Source organism: Corythoichthys intestinalis, unplaced genomic scaffold (genome assembly GCF_030265065.1).
Source record: "Corythoichthys intestinalis isolate RoL2023-P3 unplaced genomic scaffold, ASM3026506v1 HiC_scaffold_23, whole genome shotgun sequence".
Classification (NCBI taxonomy): Eukaryota; Metazoa; Chordata; class Actinopteri; order Syngnathiformes; family Syngnathidae; genus Corythoichthys; species Corythoichthys intestinalis.
Window position 1 is genome coordinate 12037253 of NW_026651592.1, and position 19223 is coordinate 12056475.

Genomic DNA, 19223 nt, shown 5'->3' on the forward strand with positions numbered 1-19223 from the left:
TCTTGATTGCAACTGCCTTGTTGTTCGATATTTCACATCATCAGTACTTGCTGGACGTGTTGGTATGTTAAAGACAAAGTTCATTATCCATCTTCGTGGCACATAACGTATGTTATACACTAAGTGTATGTTCCACCACTTCCAGCAAATATTGATGACATGAAAGATCAAATAACAGACACAATCAATGCGGGAGGGAGGAATTCTCATGTCAACTTGATGTTGTCCATGCTGCTGGTGATGGCCATATTTGAATACTATGAAAACATGAAAATGAACTTAGTTACTTCCTACATCTGTCCAAGGTAGAGTTTTTTATTTATTTATTTTTTTAATGTTTTTCGTTTTTGACATGGCATTATGATTTTGGCACAGCCTTTTTTAATCACACTGTATAGTTGGAATCATTCACAAGTATGGTACTGTTGGTACACAACATTTATTTAAACATGGTAGTGTCTCATACTATGAAAATATACATTATTACACATACAAAAAATATATATGTAGAAATAAAAAATAGTAAAACTGTACATGACAACATTACTCCTCAAAATCGCTTTCATCAAAGTCATCATCCCATCCAAGTGTCTTCTGTTTCTTTGGAAACATTCTTGCATGCTTGGCACTGATATAAATCAATACAAGAAAGTTTTGCAGACATACAGGAACATTTTCCCGTGTCACAATTGGTTGCCTTTCAACTACAGTTGACTACTTGCAAAACAGTGTCAGGGGCAGGATTTTTAGTCATCCATGTCACTGCCAACTGCCCATCCTCAATGTCCCACCCATTCCCAATGGGTGAAGGGGCACACATTTTACCTGTCAGACAATGTTTCATAATTGCTGCTTGATAGTTTGCTGTCCTGCAATGTTGGTACAGAGCATCAGTTTTTGGGGGAATAGAGTGTTCTGGCAAGACTGACGAGGCCATACAGAAACATCTGCATTTGGCATCATTTTTGGCACATGACTGGCCAGACAGGTGGCACACGTATTTACACAACGTGTTAAATGTTTGTAGGTCAAGTTTAAAACTGCAGCCCAGCTTTGCAAACCCAGTCAGGTGTTCTTTTTTATGACGTGCAAAAGAAAATGTTTTTTTGCCTTTGCCATGAAAGGCACAAGCAGAGTCACAACCTGTGAATGTATGGATGCCAATGAGTGCTGAACACACATTAGTGGCAGGAGCTGCAGAGACCTTAGAGACGTCAGTCCTCGTTCTGTTGCCTCCTGTGAAAAAATGCTATTTACACTGTAAATCTATCTGCAGACTTACAGCAATCACTGCCACGTCAGTATCAGGGCTTTTATTGACTACAGCTTGATGTTCTTGAGCCAAAAGGTTTATTTAACCATTGTCACCCATAACAGGTATGCAATAAAAAGTTCTACTGGATTCACTTTCGATACACTGTATATACATTTTATAACAAAGTGGTATTGATATCTGGGCTAAAAAATGGTATCGTTACAACACTAGTTTAAATAAGAATTTTTGGAGCATAAGTTAATAACAATTAACCTTGTAGTAAAGGCGTGCGTGTGGCTTACCTGTAGTGAATGTCGTTAAAAATCCCAGTCGACGCATTTTCAGCAAGATCCTTCGACGGAGCCTGGGGAGAAAGCCATTGGCTGACGCAACCACGCGGGCTCTGCACGTTTTTTTTCCAAATTCCTGCCCTTTTTCGCCCTGAGACAGTTGAGAGATGCATATAGCATCGTTTCGATGCCTTTTGACTAAATTTCGAATGCGGTTTTCTTATCTTTTGTTCATCTTCTGTCGTATCGTAGCTTGACACGGTCGCCGCCATGTTGTTTGTTTTAGAAACGCATAGCAACAGTCCTCGTCTCCTATTGGTGCACGTGACCTAAAATGGCTTCACACACTGACGATACGACTCGGCCGTATCAATATCACTGCGCCACGGGGAAAAAAAAGACCGACACGAAAACGCTAATTACTAAAAAATGACTGGAAACCGTGAGTAGAACTTTTTTTTTTGGTAGTAATTAGCAACGTATGTAAATTACAATGCAGAGGTCATGTAGATCCACTTTAGTGGAACGAACCAACGCAATTTTCGCTCAGCCAATACAGCCTATTCACTAAGCTTGAGAACGATAAACCGATACGACCGGATATCCGGTTTTCCAGGTGAGAGATACAGATGTATCGATAGTAAAGTTACCATTCGACAGTAATTAGCCATTAAATATTCAGTGAACCGATAATAGAGATAGAATTCGGCTATCGCGAGCACAAGAATCGGCTTCTAATGCCTAGTTCAATGCATTGCTTAATATGATAATTTAGCTTTTACTTCACATGCTGCGCTTCTGTCTTTCAGTGAATGGCACAAGTGCGCAACATTCTCCACACAGCGCACACTTAGATCGAGACCGCACGCATGATATAATATGGACAAGCACTACTCACAGTCGTGGTTGCCAGAACTTCCCGTGCATTTCGGCAGAACCGCTGCTAGTCGCCGTCATTACCCGATCGTCACAGAAGTGTCATAACAACGCGAGAGCTAACGAAACCACTGTAACGCACGCTCCGTTGCAATTTCTTCACAGCCCAAAACGAAACTAGTAGTGGCAACGAAGCAACATGCTAAAACAATGGACAGTCTAAACACCGACGGCAGCGACGTGCTGTGATTTATTTTCAACGCACCCAGGAAAACAAAAGTCGGACTTTGAAGTGGCAGCCAGATCTGTTCGCATGGGACAGAGCTTGTGTGAAGTGTGGAGTGGTACAGAAATCGTGAGTTTTAACCCTGAAAAATAACCCACTACAATGCTGGAAAGGGTAGCATATTGCTTCCACGAAACGCAGTCTGCTTAAACATGAACATGTGGATTAGTTGATCTTCCTCAAGAAAAATCTGCCCTTCAAAAAAAGATATGGTCAGTGATGAGCAATAAAAAATGAGGAAGCACAGGCATAAGTGAATGACTTTGCTGTGTATTAGGTTCAGGTAATGATTATTGACCTGTCTAAAATGCCATGTTTTTATTCCTCCAATTATACTAGTCGTAAAGCATAATTTATTATTTATTTATGTTAACACTAGCAGGTTTAATTTTTTTTCATGAGCTGCTGCATATAATTAATATTTTTTGTGTGTAAGATATTTACAGTGAAAGTTTGCACTTAAATTACTTACCTCTTGTGTTAAAAACACCAGGAAATACAGTAATTGAATTACTGCACTTTATTGTTATCTGTGACTGGAGTTTTATTGTATTATCAATCCCATCCAACAAAATGACAGTCATACAGTAAGCCTTATTTTTTTTCTCATAAAAAGATAAAACATAATATTGGTATGAAATTTTGTTAATTTTGCTATTTAAAAATGTGGCCTTTTTTATATTTTTAAAATACTGTACGAGCACACACAACAAATGTTTACTATCGTATCGTTTTCACTCTGTATCGAACCGTATCGTTCTTAAACTGTATCGAATCGCTCGGCCTTAAAAATATATCGTTTTTTAATCGAATCGTAACCTGTGTATCTAGATACATATCGAATCGGCTTCATGCCAGAGATTCCCAACCCTACTATTCACGCACTTTCACTATAGTATGTGTAGTTCCGCTGACAGCCACCAGTCTTTGCTATTGGACGGTGTTTGCTTGTATTTCCCATTATTTTGATGACTGGAGTTCATTGTAAATGGTAGATGAATTTTCTTTTGTGACAAGCGAACAACATGTACGTAAATCATATATGTCAATATGTTTGATGATGTCATATGATATATTTAACATGATTACCATCATGTATTTATACTCTACATTCATGTTTACTTATCATATATTTAACATGAGAAATACCCGGTAATAGTTACTGGTGACAATAGCAATACGTAATCCTAAAATCAATGTGCTGTAGTAGTCAAATCATACTATGTTATATATTGTAGTTTATATCAGTTATAATAGTAAGAATAAGTGAAGTTGTGCTTATTTGTTGCATTCTATTTAATTTTTTACCTTATATACAGATACATTTTGTTTATTGTACTCATGTTTTACTTTAGGTTAATACCTGCTGTGCGCTGCTGTGCCCAATAAAGTACGAAAAGTGTGCATAGCGAGTAATCCATTTTGTGCTGAGTGACGAACCCTATTCAGACGGCCGTGAAAAACGGAATAAACTGAACAACTATGGACTATGGATTATGGAATATGCACATTAAATCATTAGTAACATCAAATATTACACAATACACCAAAGTATCAGTAACCGTGTCCTTAAGTCTTTCTGATAGTTTTCCCCTGACCTTTTTACTGCAATAATATAATGAAAACCTGAAATTATGGCTTTTAGTTTTGGTGTGCCACCCCAAGATTTTAAGTGGCCCCATCCGCTGGAGGCGCCACTGTCGCCGGCTGTCCACTCGCTTAGGCTACTGGGCCGGGTAGTGTGGGGCCACTCGCCGGCCACCGCGCTGGGGCGGGAGTAAGGGCCCAAATACACCAGATGCATCTTCGCTCCGGGTTCGGTCCGGATCCGGCAAAGAATAGCGCCGGAGCCAATCCGTTCTCATTACATTCTATTGTTCAACGTATACCGGCCGCGTCAGTGCTCCGGATTGACTGCGGACCATCTCCTGTGTGCCGCAGCCCACCGGGTGGTTTAGGCTGTTTTCTATTTTTGCCGGAGACTCATCCGACAAAATGGGCGGAGCCGGGCCTGGACAGTGGCGCCTCAAGAAATTTTTCATAGGGGTGGCCAGATGGGGCCACTTAAAATCTCGGGGTGGACAAAACTAAAAGCCACAATTTCAGGTTTTCATTATATTGTCGCAGTAAAAAGGTCAGGGGAAAACTTAAGAAAGACTTAAGGACACGGCTACTGATATACTTTGGTGTATAGTGTAATATTTGATGTTACTAATGATTTAATGTGCCTAGTCCATTACTGTCCAGACAACATTTGGAGTTCCACAACAATTCTGTTTTATTGTGTTATGTATATGTTAGGCATAAGGTGTGCATTTAACTAGGGCTGTCAAATGATTAAAATTTTTAATCGAGTTAATCACAGCTTAAAAATTAATTAATCGTAATGAATCGCAATTCAAACCATCTCTAAAATATGCCATATTTTTCTGTAAATTATTGTTAGAATGGAAAGATAAGACAAGACGGATATATAAATTCAACATCCTGTACATAAGTACTGTATTTGTTTATTGCAACAATAAATCCACAAAATGGCATTGACTTTATTAACATTCTTTCTGTGAAAGGGATCCACGGATAGAAAGACTTGTAATTCTTAAAGGATAAATGTGAGTTTGTAAATTGTGACTAAATATTGCCATCTAATGTATTTGTTGAACTTTAAGTAAATGATACTGTAGCGACTTAACTGTTCTGCCCAAATGCATAATGGGAAGTGGTGCAACCATGACTGTGTGTGGTGGCTGCAAATGCTATATCTTCTCTGAGTGGGGTACACTTCAGGGTGTTAAGAAAAAGATCAACTCCTATCATTTTACCCCACGTCGCTTCCCACAGTATTTATAGGTGCTGTGGGAGAGATGAAAAAGCTTTTGCCAATTAAAAGCACGGCCCAAATGAATGCTTGTATCTACTCCACTCTGCCTCTTATCTCTGTATATAAGTAAAACGGCGCCATTGTAGGCTGTTTGCTGCAATGCGTTAATTGCGATAAATATTTTCACGTCATTAATTTTAAAAAATTAATCACCGCCCGTAACATGATAAATTTGACAGCCCTACATTTAACAAAACAAAATAAATGCATTCATTTGGGATGAAACGTATAACTGATGCTACAACAATCTAACGATATACTGGCAAGCGGGGTGGCCAGTGGGGTGGCCAACCAATTTATAGGGGTGGCCATGGCCACCCCTGGCCACCCCCTGGGGGCGCCACTGGGCCTGGAGTCAACAGCCCAGTTGCTTATTCACGGTTAAAGTGCGTACGACAGAAAAAAAAAAAAAAAAGTCTTAAATAGCATTATTATGTGAATTCGAATATATTTTGAGATGATTCGACTATATACAACAATTTGGCAAAGCGCAGATGAGGAGAAATTCGTTTTTTAATCTGCCAGTTAGCCACGGCTACCATTATAGGGCTCTAGCGTCCGCAACAGGTGGATGACATCAGCAGGAGAATGGTCTCATCTGTTTTACTATTCAGCCCATTGAGGGGGAATTATTCAGAACGAGGAAATGCGATGAAGAGAGCCGCAAAATGTCATTGTTTCAGTCTCTGTACTCCAATATTTTTACAGGATATTCTTCTTATCCAAGTATTTTTTCCCCAATAGCTAAATAAATGGTATGGTCATGACAAAGAGCAGTCTTGTGCTAAATGGAATATGAAATAATAAAAATGCATTTATTCAGTACGACAAGGCAAAATGACTCCTTAAAGAGCATACGACAGGAGAAAAAAAGTCTTAAATAGCATTATTATGTGAATTCTAACCATATTTTGAGACGATTCGACTATATACAACAATTTAGCAAAGCGCAGATGACGAGAAATTAGTCTTTTGATCTGCCGGTTAGCCACGCCTACCATTATAAGGTTCTAGCGTCCTCAACAGGTGGATGACGTCAGCGGGCGAATGGGCTCATCGGTTTTACTATTCAGCCAATTTAGGGAGAATTATTCACAACGAGGAAAACGCGACAAAGAGAGCTGCAAAATATCATTGTTTCAGTCTCTCTACTTCAATATTTTTACAGGATATTCTTTTTATCCAAGTATTTCCCCCAATTGCTAAATAACTGGCATGGTCGTGACAAATAACAGTCTTGTGCTAAATGGAATATGAAATAATAAAAATGCACTTATTTAGGACGACATGGCAAAATGACTCCATAATGGTCAAAACTGTCGACTTCACCTTTACTGTCGCACCTCCCGAACGATATTTTATGACACCTAAATCGGGCTTATGTCATTTCCCTTCCCCGGCTTCGGAGAATGTAAACAAATCAAGAGGCGTGACAGCTAGCCGAGACGCTAACCCGAACCGAGTGATGTTTCAAAGTCTTCGAAGCAGAAAATCACACGTACATAACGAGCCCGGATGATTTGACATTCATTTTCATGGTGCGGGATTGAAAAATTTAATATAAACAATCGCTTCCCCACACATCCAAGCGGTCCATTTCATTCAGGAGCATAAAATACCGCGTGAAATATGAAATAATGCTTTTTCCTGTTATAGGTAGTAATTAAATGGTAATTTGTTGGAGGTGCTCTCAATACCCCCTGCCCCCCCCCACCACAGCACGGACTCCTAGTTTTGTATAATTGGCGTAATTTACGACATAATGGACGTGAGTGCACCTGCAACCTACAAGATGAACATGCCCATTGTTTAAGTAGTTCCAGTCCATGAAAGGAACCACTGCTTAAAACAAGATGCATTATTTGTTATTTTGTGCACCGTTTTACAAAAGTTCCCCCTAACAAGAGCAATCAGGCATCCTCCTGAGTGAAAAATGGCAGAAATTTTTAGAAACACGCATATAAGAAACCTGCAGGACTGTTTACGAGCTCGTTCCCAGAGGTGGGTAGAATAGCCAAAAATTTTAGTCAAGTAAGAAGTCGCGTTACTTTCAAATAATATTACTCAAGTAAAAGTAGTCGTCCAAAAAATGTACTTTTAGTACAAGAAAAAAAGTATTTGGTGAAAAGAATACTCAAGTAATAAGTATCATTGTGACCTTTTAACACTTTGAAGCGCATACGACAGGAGAAAAAAAGTCTTAAATAGCATTATTATTAGGGGTGTCAAAGGATTAAAATTTTTCATCAAGTTAATTACAGCTTAAAAATTAATTAATTGCAATTAATACCATCTATAAAATATGCCACATTTTTCTGTAAATTCTTGTTGGAATGGAAAGATAAGACACACGATGGATATTAGTGGTGTCAACAATAATCGATGCATCCCGATGCGGGGCATGGACGATTCGATTCGACGCGGGCAACAAGCCGAATCGATTCAGCGCATTTTAAAATATACGAGTACGTTCAAAAATCTTCCCTGCGCAATTCCGGTGATGCAATGGATTTGGTTTCCCCATATGTATTATTATTGTCATGTTTCATTTTTTACACACTGCATAACTCTGGTCAAGTTTCCCACCAACCTCATAGAAGCCAAAATGTCTCCAGATGTCAGCTTTCAATGTCTTAGGCAGTGTTGTTAATCTTACTGAAAAAAAGTAATTAATTATAGTTACAAATTACTTCTCCCAAAAAGTAATTGCGTTAGTAACTCAATTACCTGAATGTAAGAGTAATTAGTTACTTGGCAAAGTAATTGGTGATAATTACTTTTTTTTTTTCCCTAAAAAAAAAAAAAAAAAAAAAAAAACATTGGCCACACTATGTGAAGTTTTTGTGAAGGTTTTTGGTACAATTGGCCCGAGCCCAATTCTTTATCCTAATTTACCCTTTACCCTGAATCAACTGTTAAACGTTGTTAAAATTGCTCCCATTATTGCATTTGTTCCCTTCTCTCTACTTTCGACATATGAAAGTTTTAAAACTGTTTCATCATTTAAAGATAGATTCAAGTCAAGATTTTGCCGATTTAGAAGTATTTTAGATAAAAAGTTACTTAGGTTTGCTAGGAAGGTTCTCTACAACAGAGCCGTCCTAAAAAGTCTACTGCTTTAAGATGGCGGCTGTCTACTAACGCATTTAGTGCCATGCAGTGTTGTTAATTTTACTTTAAAAAAGTAATTAATTACAGTTACAAATTACTTCTCCCAAAAAGTAATTGCGTTAGTAACTCAGTTACCTGAACGTAAGAGTAATTAGTTACTTGGCAAAGTAACTAGTGATATTTTTTTTTCCTCAAAAAAAAAAAAAAAAAAAAAAAAAAAAAACACAGGTCACACAATGTGAAGCTTAAAGGGTTTGGGGGACAATTGGCCCTAGCCCAATTCTTTACCCTCCACTTAACTAGACGCAAGGGTATTGCGATAACTAGCTAGTAACCTTTGCTATGTGTGGAAGTCATTTAAAGTTGTGAATCAATCGTTAAAGTTGTTAAAATTTCTCCCGTTATTGCATTAGTTCCCTTCTGTCTACTTTAAACATGTGTAAGTTTTAAAATTGTTTCATCATTTAAAGATAGATTTAAGTTAAGATTTTGCCGATTTAGGAGCATTTTAGATTAAAAAAAATTACTTAGGTTCGCTAGGAAGGATCTCTACATCAGGGCCTTCCTGAGAGGTTTACTGCTTTAAGATGGCGGCTGTTTATAAACGCATGTAGTCCTTAAAACATGTTGGCAATGCAGCAGTGTCTGTCATTTGCATCTAGTTCTATAATATGATATCTACCGTGTCATGTGGGTGTAGTTTGTCGGCTATGGCTGCAGTCAGGTATTATTGGAGCCACCTAGCATCGCGGTTGCAACGGCGTCTTCCCCACTCCTGCTCTGCTCTCGTCCCCGTGAGTCCGTTTCTCTCAGACTTTTTTTTATTCAACCAACTTAGTAACGCATAGTAACGCACGCCTTTCCCGCCTCAGTAACGGTAACGGCGTTGCCAAGATGAGAAAAGTAATTAATTAGATTACTCATTACTGAAAAAAATAACGCCGTTAGTAACGCCGTTATATTGTAACGCCGTTATTAACAACACTGGTCTTAGGTGCATCAAGAATCTTTCTTGCTCCCTCTTTCTCCGCTTCAGCCATTGTTATGTTATGTCCTATCTCTTACACTCTAAAAAATTTGACCCATGGTTACTCCCAAAAAATTGTGGCAACAAAGTGACACTCAATATAATTGAGTAGATTTAAAGCGCTACAATTTTGATTCAAAAGTACATTAACTTCATTCAAAGCCCAAAAATTAAATACATGTTAATAAAAGCAACAGCTGAAATGTGTTGGATGTACTCATAGACAACACATGATGAGTTATATCACCAAAAAAGATTGAGTAAATCTTACTCAATTTCACAAGGAAAGCTGATTTATGTTAACTAAGACTCTCGAGCAAAAATAATTTACATTCACTGAATATCTGGAGGAAACGGATTCATATTTATTGATAATCTAGTTGAAATTGAGTTATCTTTGTTAATTGCATGGGTGAAATTGATTCACATTTGCTAAATATATGCATAAAAATGATTTGGATTAAGTAAATAAAGTAAGTTATATCAACTCATATTCTAGCACATTGTTGCTTAATTCAACACATTTACACCGTTTTTATTTTTCTGTACCTAAAATAATTGTTAAATTTTATATTTGAATTTGTATGACAGGATTTTATTCTACTCAATAATATTGAGTGTCACTTTGTTGCCATAATTTTTATGGGTCTAATTCACCCAATATCCTGACCAAAATGAAGTAAACTGTGGCATCAAGAAACATCAACAGATTTCAGTGCATTAAACAGCATTACACATTTATTTGAAAAACTAGAAAATTTAACATACTTTTAATAATTAACAAGAAAACATTGAAGCAACCAAGAAAAAATTCAACATATGAACATATTTTAACAACCCGAAGAATTGAACAACATTGTAAATTAACGACAAAGGAAAATTCAACATAATAACAAGTTAATATGTTGAATTTTCCTTCATTGTTATCAACTAAGGAAAATTCAACAGATTAACATGTTAATCTGTTGAATTTTCCTTTGTTGTTAAACTATTAACAATTTCACAACAAAGGTCTCTTCTGTTAGGCCAGTAGCCTGTTCTTCAAGCTATTGATTTTTGGGGAGAGCTTTGTATCATCAAGGCCAAGGAAAAGTTTTTGGAACACGAGATTCAACACATAAGCAATCCCAACCAGAAGGGAGCAAGCCCTCGGAAGATTTTCCAGACCAGTCAGCACTTTGACGCCCTCCACCACAATACCGATGTCTGGTGCCTCTGATGGGTTCGATTTGATGTAGATCTTCAATGTTTGAAGTGCAAGATCTTGCAGTATTCGGTCCTCATCAGCATCCTGTAATACAGCGGTCTCAAACCGACTCCGCAAAGGGCCGCAGTGGGTCCTGGTTTTTGTTCCAACAGATCCAGCACAAACAGTTCAACCAATGAGGTTTCTACTAACTTAAGCAGCACCTGATTGCAATCAACTGATTACACTTGTAAGAAACCAGATTGGTGAAAAGGTATTTGTCTCGTTTGGTTGGAATGAAATCCAGTACCCCCTGCGGCCCTTTGAGGACCGGTTTGAGACCACTGCTGTAATAGCAAGAACATTGCGCATATCAGACAATAAACCCAAAGGAGGCACTATTTCCCAAATTGCTTCAACTGTTTGGACAAGAAAAACTGGAGTTTCTCATAGCTATTGTTCCTATTGCAATCCATTTATGTCAGTGTTTTAAACAAATCTTAGATAACACTTAAAAAATATGCATAAAATCATTTTTTCACACCAGGTAAATGTTAAATGATCTCATCAGTTTACCACAAATCAAAACAATTCAATCACACCATCAAGGTTTTAGCAGTTACAGTAGTAAATATATGTAAATGAAATCAATCCATTACATCTTTTTTACCTGGGACTCTATATGTATTTGTATTCACAAAGCAGCTCTTTGGCCAGCATTTCTTAGCTACTTCTTAGGTACCAATTATTAAGACTTTAAAACTTTTAAATTCTGCTAATTGGTGTAATCAAATTAAGATAGTAAGCATTTAATAACACCTCCTTTTTCTGCACTTGCGCTTAAAAGTTCCATGATGGAAAATAAACACTTTTAAACACTTAACAGAGGACAAAAATGTAGTTTGCCAAGACCTACTGGGAGAAATACAGTTAAAGCTATTTTGTGACTTGACTTCCCCAAAACATATTAAGTCAAAGAGACGAGAGTGATGACCTTCTTTTATTTTAACATGTAATTCAACTTACATCGTACTCTCTTAAGAGTTGCTCTGACGATTCCCCGAGGAACTTCATCAAACATCTAATGACGATCTCTCTCTTCATGTGGATGTTTGGGTTGCTTGGAGTCTGAAATGGAAAAATAAACATAAGGTGTTTTATATTACTGTTAATAAGGCCCTATCAAGGATCCTTCCTATGCCGTCTCAGGGACCTGAATAAGGAAACACTAATGAAACAAATTCTCATGCAATTATTTCATCACAGGATAACATTACCTCCTCTAAAGTTGATATTCCGGCAGTTTGATCACAAAATTCCTAGAACACTGTATTAGCAAACATAATGTTCAATGAAGGGTACCTTGGGTAAGATAGCCTGCAACTGCAGCCCCATGCTTCCGCCCTTGGTATGGAAGAGTTTTAATAGTTGAGGCGTAAATTCGTCCAGCTTGGACATGAACTTTGATTCAAGATGAACCATTGTTATTCGATAAAACTCATCCTGGATCTGAAAGACAAATCATAAAACCAGTTTTAAAGCCTCAAGTATTACAAACATACTGTTCTTACATCATTTTTCAGAAGCAAGTAGCAACCTACTTCAGATCATCATTTTAAAAACATTTTACAACCTCCATGTTTGTCAATTGTTTACCTTCTGAGTTAGACTCTACAGCATGTTAAATGGGTCATATTATAAACATTATACAAATTAATTCAAATTAAATTATGTGCGTCTCTAAAATGCCAACTAAAACAGAAACTAAAATAACAACTCAGTCAGTTTAATGTGAGATGCTTGCTCTCTCATGTGATAAACAGAGCCATTCAAATTTTTGGCTGCACTTGATGGCTCCCTAGGTAGATGAACTCTGGTTATGTTATTAGGTGCAGCACTTCCGATATTATTTAAGAAGCTGTACAACCACACCCGACTAGACTTATTGGAAAGGGGGCTTCAAGCTCAGCGAGACAGATGGTCTGTATCCATGGCTTGTTCAGCTGTAAGGAGCTTTTTGGTCATAAAAACACGCCGTTTGTAAATACATTAAAGATATGACCATAATAAACAGGGAAAAGGGTGTAATATGACCATTTTAACTAAGTATTTTGGTTAGAATATCAACCAAAATAGGTAAGTCCTTTAAAAAAAAAAAAAGATTATCCCTTAAGAATGTCCACAATAAACTTTTTCGCTGTCACATTATTACAGGACATAATTATTATTGATTAATGTCACAGCAGTGGAAAAGCATGTACAAATCATTAACTTACCTGCAAGTCTGAGAAATCTTCCTCACCTGAGGAAGACTATCAGCTAACCCAACATTATAGGGTATATTAGTTAAACAAGAAAACGTATTCTGGTCGTTTTCCATGTGGCGTTTTCCTGGCTTTGGACTCAACATATAGCTCGCTAACCCATTAATCTCGCTTTGTGATATACCCCCCAGAACCTAGCATTTCGCAAAACAGCCATTGTGCTCAAAACACATTAACAGACCAACCGGTGAAAATGCGACAAGAATTCTACATTTAACACGCTACTTGAGTAAAAATGTTACGAATACAATTCTATTGTGAAAACTAAATGCAGTAACTTCAGATAAAACTCCTAAATTGATTATACTCACCACTGAGACACAAGTGTGCTCCTCCGTGTCGGAGGCTTGTTAAGGTCGGGGGAGGGGAGGTTAACTTGACTGTAATATTAGGCCCCATCTAACCTCTACTATCTCTCTGCTCTCTCAATTGCAAAAAAAATGATATTTCCCCATGTTGAAACAGATTCTTATGGCTGCTGCACTTCATTTTAATTCATTATTTTTTATTGTTATGTGGTAGTTACTGATTGCATTTCTAAGTTGATTGCACATATATAGTGGGCTAGGCCTACATTTTACTTTTGATCTACATTGCAATTTAGTTGGATGTTTTGTTTGCAACTGAACTCATCCCTGGATTGATATTGCGATAAAGATGCTGCTGCACTACAATATTTTCTTTGTCGCTTTCTTTAATATTTACTTGAATATTTTTATCGATGGGTTGTTGTGACTAAAATACAGTGACTGTTATTACTGATTTTGCACAGGAGTTCAGATGTTGCACTGTGTGAAAGGCTGCTACTGTGTGTAAAAAAAATAAAAAAATAAATAAAAAAAAAAAGAGAGAAAGCCCTGGTCTCATTCAAAGCACTAATTAAATGCTGTGATGTTTTTTTTAAATATATATATCTGAAAGTATTTTCATTTGACTTCAACCGGGAGTGACACAAGAGCCAATAAAAAGTTGTTTAATGTCTGACCGCTTGTGTTGCCTCATGATTCACGAAAAATATGCTTTGCTTTAGAATTTTAATGCATCACAGGCTTTAAGGCATCGCGATGCTTTGCCGAATCGTAATCAAATCGAATCGTGAGGGCAGTGCCGATGCACACCTCTATTATTTAGGTTGAATTCCAATGTCACTATTGCCTCAGCACGTCTTGCCAGCTATCTGGCCCTCGTCACTTTTAGAAAGAAATGTTACAACAAATAAAACACGGGCAGAATTTTTTTTTTTTGTATGAACGCAGAAATGTCTATTTTTTCCCCTAAAACGGGCAGTTGGCTGAAAATGACCTGATTATTTTAATGTAAAGTTATGCAAAATCACACATGGCCGCCATCACAAAACAAACAGCTTTTTAAGTCCGTGTTGCCCAACGACAGCCCCAAAACATCATTGCTCTAGAGGAGATCTGCATGGAGGAATGGGCCAAAATACCAGCAACAGTGTGCGAAAAGCTTGTGAAGAGTTACAGAAAACGTTTGGCCTCCGTTATTGCCAACAAAGGGTACATAACAAAGTATTGAGATGAACTTTTGGTATTGACCAAATACTTATTTTCCACCATGATTTGGAAATAAATTCTTTAAAAATCAAACATTGTGATTTTCTTTTTTTTTTTTTTTTTTTCTTCCACATTCTGTCTCTCATGGTTGAGGTTTAACCATGTTGACAATTACAGGCCTCTAATATTTTCAAGTGGGAGAACTTGCACAATTAGTGGTTGACTAAATACTTATTTGCCCCACTGTAGCAGAAAAAACGTGTGGCTGTGATTTTTGATCATACACTTAGCATTACAGCGCATTGACATTCAACTGGCAACCAAGTCAGGCTATGCCACTTACAGCTATGCACGTCCAAATTTTCCATACATATTAAATAACAGAAAAACGTGTGGCTGTGATTTTCTACCCAAAAAATTGTCGCAAACCAAAATCCATTTTGTCACATGGCAAAAAAATGCCACATGTCAAAATCCATTTTGCACATCGCAAATAAATATGCCACATGGCAAAATCCATTTTGTCACATGGCAAAAAAATGCCACATGTCAAAATCCATTTTGCCACATGGCAGAAAAAAAATACCACATGGCAAAATCCATTTTGCCACGTGGCAAATACCCCTTTTGGTTTCTTGGCCCTACTGCAATGGTAGCCTTCCCTTGCCTGCAAATTTCTCCCTCTTACGCCTCTCGTTACAACCTATCGTTGGCCTCTCCTCCCACTGTTCTTTACCAGCACTCCATGGTGATGTTGGGAATGAAATTTAAGCCAAGTGATTTTGAGGGCTTTTTTTTTTAACCAAGGCAGTTGTTTAATTACAAGGTCTATTTACTTGAGTCAAACACAATACAATATGTAGAGAACGGGTTGGCGTTTAGGAAAATCTGGCATGACGACTGACAGATATCAGAACATCAAACCAATGATGTGTGTTGTGTGTTCTTTAATGATCTATCTATCATACAAAAACAACCCCCATGCTTTTATGTCTTCCCAGTGAGCGGCCTGGAAACTGTGGTGGGACTGTACGGCCAAACCCTGGAGATTCCGTGTAACAACGAAGCCGTGAACGCGGAAGACGTGGTGTTCACCAAGTGGACATATGTAAGTCGGTACAGAGGTCAATGGATTCAAAATGATGAAGTCTATCAGACTTCTACAGTCTGAGTGCATTTACTGTGCACCAGTGTGTGCATCTGTCCCTCAGTGTGTGTGTGTGTGTTTATTCCTCACGTGTCTTTTGCCCCAAAAAATCCTCACCAGGACAAAGGAGATGGCCTCTCGGGAAAACTGCTGGTCAAACATAAAGACAAAGGCGTCTCCATTACTGCTACTGATGAATACAAGAGCCGCATCAGTTTGGCGACCAACTCCAGCCTGATACTGTCTGCCCCCAAGCTGAGTGACCAATGCACTTTCAGCTGCATGGTGGTGGGCAGCTCAGACCTCAGCGAGTACCGAGTCAACGTGGTCATCTACAGTGAGTGATGCTCCTGGAATGTGTTGAATTCAAATATCATGTCAGCATCTTATAATGGCGTACCGCAAGCAACACGTCACTTCCGCTCATTAATATTCATGGCATTAGCTACTGTTGCTAAGCTGGAACAAAGCTAGGACAGGGTTACCACCGTTTGTCCCTAATAGGAAATGAATGGAAATCGTGTACGAAGGAGATGTTTACAGCGCTAAACCTACCAATTCTCTCCAAAAATGATGTGCCTGGTGCCAAATTCACTGGCATAGATGTGGAAGAACATAAAAATGTTCAGTTAAAGAGATGGCTTTAGTGTCGAAGGCTGAAAAAGACGAGAGAAAAAAACGAGCCGACATAAGCATAGCTTTAGCTTTTTTATCGAAGCGACTGACAATGACATTCTCCTGTTTCAACAAGCTATCCTTTACCATCAGCCCTGTCTTTCTTACATATCCTCTGGTTGTCCTACGTCTCTTACCGTTCTTGGGGGTAATTTAGTTAGCTTTGTGTAGCGATCGCAAATGCTACTCAGGGACGGCCAACGAACACTTTGAATTTTTTCATTGATAACACCTCTTAATCCTCTAATTTATTTACACTTCCCCCTGACTAAAGTTGTTTTTATATATATAACAGAAACGGTAACAGTGGCAGTCAGATACCATTGTAATTCTTTTCAGGTCATTCATTGTCAGACAGAAGCAGTACGGCACAACGTTACGCAAACAAAGTAAGTTAAAAATATAAAAATGGCTTACCTCTTTGTCCTTTGAAAGACCATGCCAACCCAACATAATGTTTACTGCATATGAAACGTGAATGGATTCGCCGAGCTGGTGTTAAAGTCCGTGCAAGTTGATTCGGTCTCGGAGTGTTTGGTTTCCGGAAACGTATGAAAGAAAACATCCTTCATGTGTCGTAATGTCTAGAGTCGTTTCTACAAGTTCCAAAAAAGCAATGCGTGATCGGCATGTTGGTTTTTGAAAGATTACCGGAGAAAAGTAGCACTTTTTACGTTAGGTCTATGCGAGGGCGGGTCTATAATGTCCCACTTCGGCTTCCGCTTTACGATGCGACGTCACGGTCTAAAGATAGCCTGCGTGCGGTACGCCATTATGCTTGTTGTCGTAGATGGATAGTAAATTGGCTTTGCTGATCTGGTCACAGAACATTCACATCAAAGGCATCGTGAAGTTAATTTTAGTCAACAGCAGAGAGTGAAGTCGGAAAAAAATCGCGGCCCCCTGAAATGACTGAAAATTGTTATTCATTAACACAGAATCAAGTAGAATGCCGTCTTTGACGTGTGTAATCACACATATACAGAGCTGCCAACCTTTAGAAAAACCTTGCAGTGAGATTTTGTTGGGGGTGACGCAAATTTTGCGTGATAGAAAAACCTTGCAGTGAGATTTTGTTGGGGGTGACGCAAATCTTGCGTGAGAAATTGGATGTGTGGCGTGTGTGCGTGACAAAACAGGCAATGGCGTACCGCACGCAGGCTATTTTTAGACCGTGACGTCACATCGTAAAGCGGAAGTAAAGCCGAAGTGGGACATTATAGACCCGCCCTCGCATAGACACAACGTAATTAGTGCTACTTTTCTCCGGTAATCTTTCAAACACGAACATGCCGATCACACATTGCTTTTTTGGAACTTGTAGAAACGACTCTAGACATTACGACACATGAAGGATGTTTTCTTTCATACGTTTCCGGAAACCAAAAACTCTGAGACCGAATCAACTTGCGCGGACTTTAACACCAGCTCGGCGAATCCATTCACGTTTCATATGCAGTAAACATTATGTTGGGTTGGCATGGTCTTTCAGAGGACAAAGAGGTAAGCCATTTTTATATTTTTACTTATTTTATTAGCGTAACGTTGTGCCGTACTGCTTCTGTCTGACAATGAATGACCTGAAAAGAATTACAATGGTATCTGACTGCCACTAACCAACTTTAGTAAGGGGGAAGTGTAAATAAATTATAGGATTAAGATGTGTTATCAATGAAAAAAATTAAAGCGTTTGTTGGCTGTCACTGAGTAGCATTTGCGATCGCTACACAAAGTTAACTAAATTACCCCCAAGAACGGTAAGAGACGTAGTACAACCAGAGGATATATAAGAAAGACAGGGCTGATGGTAAAGGATAGCTTGTTGAAACAGGAGAATGTCATTGTCAGTCGCGTCGATAAAAAAGCTGAAGCTATGCTTAGGTCGGCTCATTTTTTCCCCGTCTTTTTTCAGCTTTCGTCATTCATGTCCTATTACAGACAAACTACTTAGCAACAGTAACTAATGTCATGAAAATTAATGAGCGGAAGAGACGTGTTGCTTGCGGTACGCCATTGCGTGTGTCTCACGCTCAAAGCGTGAGAGTTGGCAAAATGCTAACGATGGACTACGTTAGCCTATAGACCCTACTCACGTGACGTCACAGCCACACCCCCACGCCATGTTGTCCGTATACTCGTCATGTTAATGCATTAGTGCTTCGTAAATTCCTCCTATTATGGCGTGTTTTTCTGCTCGTTAACATTAATAATCAAAATGGTGAAGTCGTGTGTGGCGGTCGGTTGCAAAAACAGAGAAGATAGACGGAGAGACTTGAAGTTTTACCATATTCCGAGAGACCCGAAGAGGAGACCGAGATTGACTGCTGCAATTCGACGAGAAAACTGGGCTCCAAACGACTACCACAGATTATGTAGTAGTCATTTTATATCTGGTAAGATGCATTTAATATATATTTAGAGGGTTTTGGGCTGACAACCACAATTAAGATCATTGCTAGGCTAATCGCCGACAACATACACTCAGACGTTGTGAATGAACTACCTAAAAATATATAATTATAAGGGGATAATCGGACAGTTGTCATACAATGAATTTACAATTTCACTATTGAGGCCAAAAGCCAAAAAATAAATTCAACTAGGGACAATCTGGAGTAGTGCTATCGCACTTCATATTTATTACATATTAT

At 38.4% G+C, this 19223-nt stretch overlaps 1 protein-coding gene across 16 annotated transcripts in view; it reads left to right on the top strand.

Moving 5' to 3' along the window:
• LOC130911137 (CD166 antigen homolog A-like) overlaps positions 1 to 19223 on the top strand; it is a 164712-nt gene that overhangs the window by 30425 nt on the left and 115064 nt on the right. For all 16 annotated transcript variants that reach the window (XR_009061979.1, XM_057828874.1, XM_057828875.1 and 13 more), the window contains 2 exons: positions 15752 to 15858; positions 16018 to 16234. Coding sequence is in view for 15 of the 16 variants with exons in the window: in XM_057828874.1 (XP_057684857.1) it covers positions 15752 to 15858; positions 16018 to 16234 (324 nt within the window). In the remaining variant the exon portion in view is untranslated. The remainder of the gene's footprint in view (positions 1 to 15751; positions 15859 to 16017; positions 16235 to 19223) is intronic.